The 13332-nt window shown below is 39.6% G+C and overlaps 1 protein-coding gene across 1 annotated transcript; it reads right to left on the reverse strand.

Moving 5' to 3' along the window:
* Positions 1-4982: 4982 nt before the first annotated feature.
* On the reverse strand, positions 4983-8548 carry Fscb (fibrous sheath CABYR binding protein). Its single transcript, NM_001163271.1, has one exon. The coding sequence runs from the start codon at positions 8338-8340 to the stop codon at positions 5152-5154; it is 3189 nt and encodes a 1062-aa protein (NP_001156743.1). The 5' UTR covers positions 8341-8548; the 3' UTR covers positions 4983-5151.
* Positions 8549-13332: the final 4784 nt, after the last annotated feature.

Here is a 13332-nt window from a genome sequence, read left to right on the forward strand (position 1 = left end):
AATAAACATATAAAAAGACATTAAATATGGGAAAGGGATATACAGGGTTTTATCTAGGGGAGAGATGACATGAAGAGGTGTTGGAAATTAGAGTTCTAAAAATGTACATTCTACATGTAGGAGATTATCAAAAGAACAAAATTTATTTCAAAGTAGAGGGGTGTGATAGTGAGTTAGGCTATGAAATTAGGTAGAAGGCATGTAGGCAAGAGCTCTTATGGATGACAAAGGGCATAGGTGACAAGGAAGTAAAAGAAAGACTGCCAGAAGTGGGGTTGACAAGGGTAAAGGGAATCTTGAGAGAAGCAGGGAAAATAAAAATAACAAAAGCAAATTTCATTTCTCATTGCTAAAAGAAAACTTAATTATTTGTATTGTAATACAAAATAAAAATTTTCAAAAGCCAAATATGAAAAATAAATGTTGTATTACATATCAAGGTGATTAGACATGACCAAAAATATCTGGGAGGGAAGATTTGACTGTTCCCCATCAGTGGTAAATCTTTGAGGAGACAGAAATGTTTGCCCTGATTTAGCCAGTTCAAATAATATATTTGAATCAAAAACATATATAGTGCCCTATGAAGTGAACAATTTTATGACTCTCAATTTCAAAATAAGCACATTGAATTTATAAGCATGTAAGAAATAGTATATCATTTTTTTGGTTTTTTTTTCCATTTTTTATTAGGTATTTAGCTCATTTATATTTCCAATGCTATACCAAAAGTCCCCCATACCCACCCACCCCCACTCCCCTACCCACCCACTCCCCCTTTTTGGCCCTGGCGTTCCCCTGTACTGGGGCATATAAAGTTTGCGTGTCCAATGGGCCTCTCTTTCCAGTGATGGCCGACTAGGCCATCTTTTGATACATATGCAGCTAGAGTCAAGAGCTCCGGGGTACTGGTTAGTTCATAATGTTGTTCCACCTATAGGGTTGCAGATCCCTTTAGCTCCTTGGGTTCTTTCTCTAGCACCTCCATGGGGAGCCCTGTGATCCATCCATTAGCTAACTGTGAGCATCCACTTCTGTGTTTGCTAGGCCCCAGCATAGTCTCACAAGAGACAGCTACATCTGGGTCCTTTCGATAAAATCTTGCTAGTGTATGCAATGGTGTCAGCGTTTGGATGCTGATTATGGGGTGGATCCCTGGATATGGCAGTCTCTACATGGTCCATCGTTTCATCTCAGCTCCAAACTTTGTCTCTGTAACTCCTTCCATGGGTGTTTTGTTCCCAATTCTAAGGAGGGGCATAGTGTCCACACTTCAGTCTTCATTCTTCTTGAGTTTCATGTGTTTAGCAAATTGTAGTATATCATGACCTAATAAGAATTTTTAAGGATATGAAGTGTTGGTTTGACGTGTGAAAATCTTGGGATTAGAGCGATATCTCGGGGATAAGAATGTTTGCTGCTCTTCCAGAGGACCTGAGTTTGACTTTAGCACCCACATCAAGCTGCATACACCTACCTGTATCTTGGCATATCTGATACCCTCATGTTCTTTCAGTGGAAACTCACACACAGAAACACTCAAAAACATAAAATAAAAATAAGTCTTTAATATTTGAAAACTAACCAAAAAGCCTTACCACATTAGCACATCATAAATGAGAAACAAGTATCATCTCACTAGATTCATGAAGAGTGTTTACCAAAATTGAACATCAATTTCTACTGAGAAAATTGTCAGGCAACTAGAAATAAAAAGTAACTTTCTAAATCAGAAAAAAAAAAGGCCTTCAATAGAAAATCTATAGTAAGCCTCTAAGCTAACAATAAAATTCAGAACAATTCCCCTCAAAATCAGTAACAAGGTAAGGATGTTGATTTATGCCATTTTTACTAGAAGATCTACCTAGTGCATTTTAAAATTATTTATTAGATTAAGGAGAGGTCCTTGGTCCTATGAAGGCTCAATAGATGCCCCAGTGTAGGGGAATCAAGGGTGGAGAGGTGGGAATGGTTGGGTGGGTGTAAGAACACCCTCATAGAAGCAGGGGGAGGGAGGATGGGATAGGCTGTTTCCTGGAGGAAGGGAAACCAGGAAAGGGGATAACATTTGAAATGTAAATAAAGAAAATAGCCAATAAAAAATGAAAACAAAAATTAGGTTAAAATATAATAACATCATTTACCTCCTTTTCCCTTCAATGCCTCCCATATGTCTCTCCTTGCTCTCCTTCAAATCCATACCCTCTTTTTTCATTAATTACTTACATACAGATAATATTTCTAAATGAACATTTACAATCTGCTTGTCTGTATATTAGTTTTCATGGATGATCATCTAGTATTGGATAACCAGTTGGTGAGCTCTTTCCTGGGGAAGACTATTTCTCCTGCTCTCAGCATTCCTTGGTTGCCTGTTCTTTGTCTAGGGTTGCGGCCTCCTGAGCTCTCCCTTATTAGCAGGCTTATTGATATATTTCTTGTTTATCACATGTTTAGGTAATCATATTGGTGAGACTTTATGGGTATACATGCTGCCATTTCTAGGAGATACAATCTCACAACAAACTTCCTATTCCACTTACTCATATAATCTTTTCATCTCCTCTTCTGAAACAGGCCATGAACCTTAAGTATAGGCATTTTATTTAAGATGTGTCATTTGGGGCTAGGCTCTATAACCTACATTTTGGTTGATTGCCATTTTCAGTAGTGGTATCAGTCTTTTACAAAGAGGAGTTTTCTTGAGGATGGCTAAAGATTATACTTTTCTATGAGTACAAATAAAAATATTTACAATGTCCTTGAAAATTGTGCTGGTTTAGTAAAGTACTGGTTACCTATTCTCCTCCAAGACCCATGGACTTCACTAGCCGTGGGTAATTAGCTACAGTACCAGATATGATTTCCTTCTTGTTGCACAGATATTAAGGATAAATAGGGAACAGTTGGTTCATGCTAAAGCATGCATATCAATACTGCACACTCAGTTTATCCTGCCATTTCCGTCATTAATTTAGTTCATAGGTGATATAATTGGGCAGGACAGTTGGTTGTCTTCCTTATTTGGAAGTATCATGACTATGAAAGCCACTCTGAAGAGAGGAAGTTTTCAGATCATTTTCAGTCCAAAGGTCTCTGGATCCTGTGTCTGAATTTTATTCTGTCTTCACAATTGGAACTTACCTTCCAGCTCTAGGATCAAGCAAGGGCAATAGCAATAGCTGGTATGTTTCTGGAGTCTCTTTGGCAACCCTGTCTAACAGCTGAAAAGAAGGTTTCTCATGCCTAGTATTGGGTGTTTTCATAGATAGATGTTTGGCTGGGGGAGGGGGGACTGTCATCAACCCAGATGGAGAATTTACATTTATCCACATGTGTCACAGAACAATTTTAGTTGTAGAGTTAATGGATGGTTCCTTATGAGATTTTCAGGCATATATATACTGCTATTTTACCCTCCTTATACCTCTCTCATTATATATATATATAATGGCACCTCCCCTGAAGTTTGGTTATCTATGCTCAAGAATTAGTCAGCATCTGAGTTCTCTGCTCTTGCACCCCACGGATTTATGGATCCATTGCACTGGGATGAGAGAGACTCGACAATCATTGATCAGCCCTTGCACATCCACATTGCTGAGGTTTCCTCATTGCACGCGGTAGGGTGATCATGATTTCCCTGCTAATTCATTCCCTTAAAACTTGGCTGGCCTCTTTTGTTGAGTTCGCCCTAGGTCATTTAGCAGTTACTGTCACACAGCACCACGGTATCCAGAGACGGGCAACTTTCCTCATGCACAGACCAACCTAAGACACGGGGCCTGGTGGCAATAGGGTTACCCTATGATGGGTAAGGCTGTGACACTAGAGGAACGACCTAAAACAGGAGCCACGGCAGATGGACATAATTGCACAGGCCTAGTCTAGCAGCCACGGCAGATGGACATAATTGCACAGGCCTAGTCCAGCTTCATTTTATTAAAACAAATATATATATATATATATATATATATATATATATATATATATATTCCTCTCCACTAATGAGAGTCCCTCCTTTAGTCTAAAGCCCACTTGAAACATTATTCCAAACCCTACCCCGCAGACAACATCCATTCATACTTACGTAGTTTCTGAAGTTATCCTAGGTTATGTACTCATAGCTGAAATTTTCAATCTAGGTGCCTCAGTTGAGAGAAAACAGGTGATATTTGGCTCTTTGGGTCTGAGTTACATCATTCACTATGGTCTTTTCTAGTTATATCAATCTAACTGCAGATTTCATAATTTCATTTGTCTTTAGAGCTGGAGTATTACTTAGTGTATGTGAACCATATCTTCACTATCCATTCATTTAGGATGTTTTCATTTCCTTACTTTTGTGAATCAAGTACCAATGAATAAGGTTGAGTATACTCATGTTGTGTAGGAAGTACACAACTTTGGGCATATGCAAAGGAGTGGTGTGCCTGAATAATACCTTAGATTCATTTTGAGCTTCCTGAGTTATCCACACTGATTTCCACGGTGACTGTATAGGAAAACAATGCTTATCTCAGAAGGAGTCAATGGAAAGAGAATAAAAGATAGGATGAATCAAAACCAGAAAAAAATTAGCATAATTTTATATGTGTAAATAAAACTCAAGGCATTTAAAGAAGATGACATCTTCAAGGAAGAAATTATATATGTGTGTGTGTGTGTGTGTGTGTATACATATGTATGTATATACATATATGTATATATAGGTGTGTATATATGTATATGCATATATATATGTATATATATATATATGTATATATATATATATGTATATATATATATATATGTATATATATATATATAGAGAGAGAGAGAGAGAGAGAGGAGGGGGATTAAGAATAAGCAATCATTGTCCATGGATGTACTATAAAAATCAATGTATATTTTAAGTAATAATGACAACCATAAATTCACTTCATTTTAAAGTAGTTATTTTACATGCTTTAGATTTGAATGAACATAACACACGGGTCTTTACATTGTGACTGCTTTTATTCATTGTCCAACCTGTATGCTTAATCGTTTTAGGGATCCTTTTACTTTAATGTATTCATAAGAGTTCTTCCAGATAGCATCTCATTTTCTAAAGAATGACCTTCTAGAATCCAATTAAATTATTAGTTTAAGTTAACACCTGACGATAGCTCAGTTCTTTAACTCTATTTTAATGGTACCTTCTATTTTGAAAGTGGAGATCTGATCATCCTTGGTTCCAGACACATCTTCAGGAACCGAATCTATTCCTTCAGACATTTTATCACTTGTCAAAGTAGTAGACTCTAATTCTTTCTCTGAGATGTCTGCTACCTGGGACAATCGATGTTCTTTTAGTAGAACCTGATCTGCAGGGGTTTGTTCTGAAGGTGGAAGTGGATCTTCAGCAGGCATCTTTTCCACACGAAACTCTTGCATAGTAACCTCGTTAGTTTTTAAAGGCAGATCAACACCAGGAGACTCTTCTACAGGGGTCTCAGGTGATAAAGGCTGGACATCAACAGAAGCCCTTTTAGGGCTCTCTTCAACCGATGTTAATTGTGCTTCCACAGTGGCTTCTTGTGCAGGAGCCCCCTCAGATAAAGGAAACCTAACTTCAGCTGCAGTGGCCTCTTCTTCTGAGACCACTTCGGGAAAGCCTTCCTCAGCTGGTAGAGGCTGATTTTCAACTGGTGACATTTCTGTAGGAATATCGTCAGTTTGTAGAATCTGAATTTCTGCAGGAGCCTCGTCTGTAGGAGCTAATGACGAAGGATGAACAGCAGAATCCTCTCTTCCAGTATCTGCCTCAGATGCTGGAAGTGGAGCTTCAATAGGGTTTTCTGCTATTGGAGCACCCTCAAATGATGAAGGCTGTGTTTCAACAGTGTCCTCTCTTGCAGGATTTTCATCAGCTGGAAGAGCCTGAGATTCAGCTGGTACACCTATTGCAATGTCCTCAGTTGGCAGAGGTTGCACTTCAAATGGTAAATTATCTAAATGGATCTTCTCAACTTCTTCTAGAGGAAGACTTTCTAAAGGAGCCTTCTCAAAGGATGGAGGCTGAACTTGTGCAGAGGCTTCTTCAGCAGTGGACTCACCTGATAAAGGTAGGACCTGTCCAGGACTTTCCTTAGCTTGTGGAACCTGAACTTCTGTGGGAACATCATGTGTAGGGCTCTCCTCAGTTGGTGGAGGTGGGACTTCTGCAAGGCCCTCTTCAGCTGCTGGAGATTGAACTTCTACAGGGGCCTCCTCAGTTGCTGGAGGTAGAACTTCTACAGGGGCCTCCTCAGTTGCTGGAGGTGGAGCTTCTTCAGGTCTCTCTGCAGTTGGTGGAAGTGGAACTTCAGAAGAGCCCTCCTCAGCTGATGAAGATGGTACTTCTGTAGGGAACTCCTCAGCTGGTGGAGGTGGAACCTCTGCAGGCCCCTCTTCAGTTTGTGGAGGAGAAACTTCAGCAGAGCCCTTCTCAGCTGGTGAAGGTGGCACTTTTGTAGGGGCCTCTTCAGCTGGTAAAGGTGGAACTTCTTCAGGGCCCTCTTCAGTTAATGGAGGTGGAACTTCTGCAGGCCCCTCTTCAGTTAGTGGAGGTGGAACTTCTGCAGGGACCTCCTCTGCTGGTGGAGGTAGAACTTCTGCAGGGACCTCCTCAGCTGGTGCAAGTGGAACTTCTGCAGGCCCCTCTTCAGTTAGTGTAGGTGGAACTTCTGCAGGCCCCTCTTCAGTTAGTGGAGGTGGAACTTCTGCAGGGGCCTCCTCTGCTGGTGGAGGCAGAACTTCTGCAGGGGCCTCCTCAGCTGGTGCAGGTGGAACTTCTGCAGGCCCCTCTTCAGATAGTGGAGGTGGAACTTCTGCAGGCCCCTCTTCAGTTGGTTGAGGTGGAACTTCTGTAGGGCCCTCCTCAGTTGGTGTAGATAGAACTTCTGCAGTCAGGTCTTCTACAGTTCCCTGTTCAGTTGATGGAGGCAGAACTTCTGAAGGAGCCACTTCTTCAGAAGCATCCTCTGCTGATGGAGGCTGAACTTCTGCAGTAGCCTTATCTGCAGAGACTTCCTCAATTATTGGAGGCTTATATTCTTCAAAGACCTCATCAGTAGCAAATTTCTCATTTATTAAAATAGCACTTTCTTCAAAGTCTGCAGCTATCGGAAAATGAACTTCAGCAGGTACTTCTTTAGAAGTCTCTTCAGACAGAGGATGTTGAACTTTACCAGATGTCTCTTCAGCAATAGTAGACTCTGCTATTCCCAAGTCTTCAAGCATAGAGTCAGTTGTTAAAGCTTGAACTTTCTCAAGCACCTCTTCTGAGAATGGATCCAGATCTTCAACAGGAAGTTCTGAAGGAGCCATCTCAGTACCTTGAGGATACTGTTGATCAGAAGGCTTGTCTGAAAGAGCCCCTTGCACTAATGTAGGACTAATATCAGCAGGAGCCTCTACAGAAGAAAGCTTATCAGCTGGTGGAGCCTGTATATCCACAACGTCTTTTGCAGTTGTAGTGGCTGTCTCAGCTGCAGAGGTCTCTTCAGCTGGAGATGGTGCTTGGATAGGGATCTCCTCTGTCAAGAAGAGCTCTCCTTTAACTGTGGCCTCACCATTTGATAGAGCCTGTAATTCACCAGAAATCTCCCCTTCAGTGAAAGACATCATGACATCAGGAAGTTCTTCAGGTGATAGTACCTCTATTTCAAGAGAACCATTTATTTCAACCAAAGGATCTTCTTGTGCAATAGGAATTGTTTCTTCCTTCGACTTAGTCATGGAGCTACCTGGAATAGACCTGATAATAATTTCTAACTCACTAAAGTAGGTCTGTTGTTCTTTGTCCACTTTTTCTTTTGGGCAAATGTATATCAGGCTCCAGTCACCAGTACAGCTGGTCTGTTGAGATCTGTCTATTAAATGACTGGTGGGTCTGCTTGTTGGAATCTCTACTTCTGGAATACTCTGTGGCAATTCAGGAGCTATTTCTCCAACACCAGCTGTGTTTTCTTCAAGTTTAAGTGTTTTATCAATGAATATAACTTCCACTTTTTCTTCCACAATAGGTTCTGTCTGAAGAGATTTGTCAGTCATATCCTGGACATGCTTTCTCTTCATCAAAGTTTTCTGAAGTTGAGAGGACAGCCTAAGAGACTCATATTCTTTTCGAGAGTAGTTGTCTTTACTTCCAGGAATATTACCAATACTATGAGTAGCTTTAGGGGCAGGAGGTTGTACTGAAGCCATGGCTTTCCTTTTTTCTGTTATTTCAGTTTGCTGGGACTTATCTACCATTGGTTGGCTGGGTCGTCTTCTCCTTCTATATTCCTGCCTTCCTAATGATATAGGCTCTTCAGGTTCTTCACATTCTTCCATTTCTATGACTGATGATATCCAAATTTATCAGTTCAATCAATTAATCATTAAGAATCATAAATGTACCAGATGGTTACACCTTTGCCTTCCTTCATTGACTTTTTTTAAATTGAGCTCAAGAAAAAATAATTCATGAATTATACCATCCTTGACTACACTCCTGTTGGATCCAACCTTACTCATTCATCTTCTTTCTTGGTTTGTTTCTGTTAGGACAAATCTCACTTTTAGAAGCTTCCCTCAAGGGTCTGTGACATCACAACCAATTCTTACAAAGTTCCAGAAGTTATATTCTCAGCAGTTTTCATCTTGTATTCACACAAGCAATGACAAAAATAGTGTCTACTTTTTTAAAAATCTAGTTGAAAGGAGAATGTCTTTCCCAGAAGAACAACAAATTAACCTCAAGAAAGCCACTAGTAATTAAAGGTTTTTGAGCTTGCAACATGTTTGTTTTCCTGAAATTATAAAATATAACTCAGCATCCTAGAGCAGGTTTTCAATTATTAGAGTTAATATATGTGTAGAAATGTCTGATAAATAGACATTTATAGGACTTGAAAAGAGGCTGCTACTCTTTAGAAGATCCATGATTCAGAAGTCAATATCCATGGAATCTCCATTCTGCTTTCAAATTTCTTCTGTTTTCATTGAGGGAGTTTCACAGGGATGAAAGGGAAATGAGAGAGGTGGAGAGGAGAGGCTACTCAGAATATATTGTATACATTTATTAAATTTTTAAATAACAAAATTAATCAATAAAGAATTGTATTGAAGTGTTGGAAAAGATAAATGCCACTGAAACAGATCATAGGTGGCAAGATGGAATTTTATATAGAGATAGAGATGATGTAGAGATAGATAGATAGATAGATAGATAGATAGATAGATAGATAGATAGATAGATAACCTCTCACTCATATATAACACAAGACTACTACAAGCTAGAGATTGGGCAAAGATATGCAAAAATACACTAACAAAAATCATGAAAGAAAAAAGTTTAAAAATGAATTCCAAGGAGTCAAAATAATGAACATTCACTAAATCATTAGTCTGAAAATATTTCAAAATTTTCCTTACTACTTCTAGACAACATGAAAGCAATTGAACAATCCCTATTTTGTACACAGAGGTATTATGGATACATCCTTATACCATCCTCCAAATTCATAAATTAAAACCTAAACCCAGAGTTTCTTCTAAAAACTACCTACAAAGTAGGTAGACACAGATCAACTATGTCTGAAACATTGATTATCTTAGACTTCCAAGTCTCCAGAACTCTGAGAATTCATATGCTTAACAACTGACTGAATATTACAAAATAATCAATGAATATTACCAATATAAGTAGATGATAAATATCTGTGATGCCTATTATTTTAATCATTACACATTTAATTCATATATTAAAATGTCAACATATGATTGAAACTTGACCTATATATATGTACAATTGCTATGTCAATTTAAACTAAACATACATTAAGAATTTTACCTTACAAAAATTATGGTCAAACTATCATAGTATATTTATTCTTTGTTTCTACTAGTAATATTGAGTTCCTAGCCATGAATGATCATGTGTAACATAATCAATGAATGACTTTGCCTAAGTTTCTAAACAGGATTGTGGGCAGTGCACGGAGCATCTTCTCATTCTAATTTTTTAAATTGAAAATAGAATCTTTTCTCATACCCTATATCCTGATTATTGTTTTCCAGATCTTACTCCTCCACGTTCCTCCACCAAACTCTGCTCTCCTCTGGATCCACTCCCCTTCTGTCTCACATTAGAAAAGAAAGGGCTTCTAAGGGATAAAACACAACAAAGTAAGATGCAAAAGATAAATCAAAAACCATCACATTTAGGTTGAGAGAGGCAACCCAGCAAAAGACAAAAGGGCACAAGAAAATGTGCAAACATTAGAGACACACTCATTCACACATTCAAGAATCCTACCAAAATATGAAGCTGAAAGCTACATTATATAGTGCAGGACCAGGTTAGACCCTGTCAGTCCTGGGCTTGCTCCTTCAGTCTCTGTGAGTTCCTATGAGCCTTGCTCAGTTGATTCAGAGAACCTTGATCTCCTGGTGTTCTCCATCCCCACTGGATCTTATACACTTTCTTCCTTCTCTTCCATGGAGTTCCCTAAGCTCTGAAGGGAAGGATTATGTGTAGACATCCATTTAGATCTATGAATTTAAAGGACTCTCTCTGATTGTGGTTCTCAGCATCTGTTTCTGTCTGTTGCAGAAGGAAGCTTCTCTGATGATCTCACATTATTTCTTTTTTGTTTGTTTTTATTCTTTAATTTTTTTTTATTGTCCAGTCATTATCCCCCTCCAGGTCCACCCTCTGACTGTTCCTCAGTCCATTCCTCCTCCCCTGCTTCCCCACCCCCACCCCACCAAATACCTTGAGGACTCAAGTCTCTCCAGGGTTAGGTACATCTCTCATTGAAGCCACACCAGGAAGCCCTCTACTGTATATTTGTTGGGGGACAGGGGGTGCTCAGACTAGTTCATGTATGCTGTCTGGATGGTGACTAAGTGCCTGAGAGATCTCAGGGGTCCAGGTTAGTTGAAACTGCTGGTCTTTCTATGGAGTAGGCCTCCTCTCCAGCTTCTTCCAGCTTTTCCCTAATTCAGCCACAGGGGTCACCAGCTTCTGTCCATTGGTTGGTTGTTAAGTATCTGAATTTGACTCAGCTGCTTGTTGGGTCTCTCTGAGGGTAGCCATGCTACGTTCCTGTCTGTAAGCACACCATAGCATCAGTAATAGTGTCAGGCCTTGGATCCTCTCCTTGAGCTGAATATTATTTTGGGCCTGCTGCTGGACCCCCCTTCTCTCAGGCTCGTCTCCATTTTTGCCCCTGCAGTTCTTTCAGACAGGAACAATTCAGTGTCAGAGGCTTTGACTGTGGGATGGAAGATTCCTCCACCTGCCTTTCTACTGGAGGTAGACACTACAAGTTCCCTTTACCTATTGTAGGGCATTTCATCTAAGGTCCCTCCCTTTGAGTCTTGAGAGTCTCACCTCCCTGGTCTCTGGTACATTCTAGAGGGTCCCTCACCTCCTGCCTCTCGAGGCTGCCAGTTTCAATTCTTTCTGCTGGCCCTCGGGGCTTCAGTTCTGTTAACCCCCAATACTCAATCATGTTTCCCTTTTCCCCTCCCTGGTCCCTTTCCCACCCAGGTCCTTCCCTCCTTTGACTCCCAACCCTGTGATTTCTTTCTTCTCCCTCCCAAGTGGGACTGAGGCATTCTCACTTGGCTTTATGCTTATGCTTCTAAATTTAAAAGAAAAGGTGGGAAAGAGCCTCAAACTCATTGGCATGGTGGGGGTATTCCCTTAATTGTTCAAAGTCCTTAGTGATAAGTGATCAAATTAAAATGACCCTGATATTCCACAGTACACCAACAATCAGAATGACTAAGATAAAAAAAAAAACTCAGGTGACAGCACATGTTGGGAAGGATGTGGAGGGAAAGGAGCACTTTTCCATTGCTGGTGAGATTGTAAACTGATATAACCACTCTGGAAATCAACCTGGACCTTCCTCAGAAAATTAGAAATAGATCTACCTGAAGTCCCAGCTATACTACTCTTGAGCATAGGACCCAAAAGATGCCCCACAATACCACAATGGCACTTTTTCCACAATGTTCATAGCAGCCTTATCTGTGATATGCAGAAGCTGGAAACAACCCAGATGCCCCACAACAGAACAATGGATTTTAAAAATGTGATTCATTTACACAATAAACTTCTACTCAGCTATAAAGAATGAGGGCATCATGAGTTTTGCAGGCAAATGGATGGAACTAGAAAATATCATGCTGAGTGAGTTAACACAGACCCAAAAGGATATATACTCTCTAATAAGTATCTATTAGCCAAAAAGTTACAGAATATCCAGGATCCAACCCTCAGAACTCAAGCAGGTTAACAAGCTGAAGGGATCACACTGTTTCTCAAGGCCTATACATGTTCCCACAGTTGATTTAAGTGGCAGCAACATCATTACTCTCTTTTTAAGGCTTGGATACTTACCTTTCTTGGTAATCTCACATGATTTAACATTTCTCATTTGACTTATATCTATTAATTATTAAACTGTGTTTCCAAAAAATGAAATTGAAATCCTAGTCCTTAGCACCTGTGGGTGTGACTTTATGTAACTGGTGCCATGATAGTATGCTTCTTTATTCCAATACTTAAGAGACACAGCCAGGCAGATTTTTGTTGAAAGCCAGTCTTGTTTACATTGGGTTTTAGGACCAGCCATGAGATACTGTCTTAAAGTAAGTGTGTGTGTGTGTGTGTGTGTGTGTGTGTGTGTGTGTGTGTGTGTGTGAATATTTTATACTTTAAAGGATTGAGTAGGATATTTTAAAGAAAATATGCATGAAAGCTTGAGAACACAAAAGCAAATTCAACCAAGAGGAGTAGATTCCAGGAAATAAACTCAGGGCTCAAATCAACCAAGTGGAAACAAAAAGAAATATTCAAAGAATCAACCATACCAGGACCTGGTTCTTTGAGAAAATCAACAATAGCCAGAATACCTAGAGGGCACAGAGACAATGTCCTAATTAACAAAATCAGAAATTAAAAAGGAGACATAACAACAGACCCTGAGGAAATCCAAAACACCATCAGATCCTACTACAAAAAGCTATACTCAACAAAACTGGAAAACCTGGAAGAAATGGACAACTTCCTAGACAGATACCAGGCACCAAAGTTAAATCAGGATCAGATTAATGATCTTAACAGTCCTATTTCCCCTAAAGAAATAGAAGCAGTCATTAATAGTCTACCAACCAAAAAAAAAAAAAAAAAAAAAAAAAAAAGCCCAGGAATAGATGGGTTTAGTGCAGTAGTGCAGAGTTCAAGCAGACCTTCAAAGAAGACCTAATTCCAACTCTACTCAAACTATCCCACAAAATAGAAACAGAAGGTAATCCACACAATTCATT

Source organism: Mus musculus, chromosome 12 (genome assembly GCF_000001635.26).
Source record: "Mus musculus strain C57BL/6J chromosome 12, GRCm38.p6 C57BL/6J".
Lineage (NCBI taxonomy): Eukaryota > Metazoa > Chordata > Mammalia > Rodentia > Muridae > Mus > Mus musculus.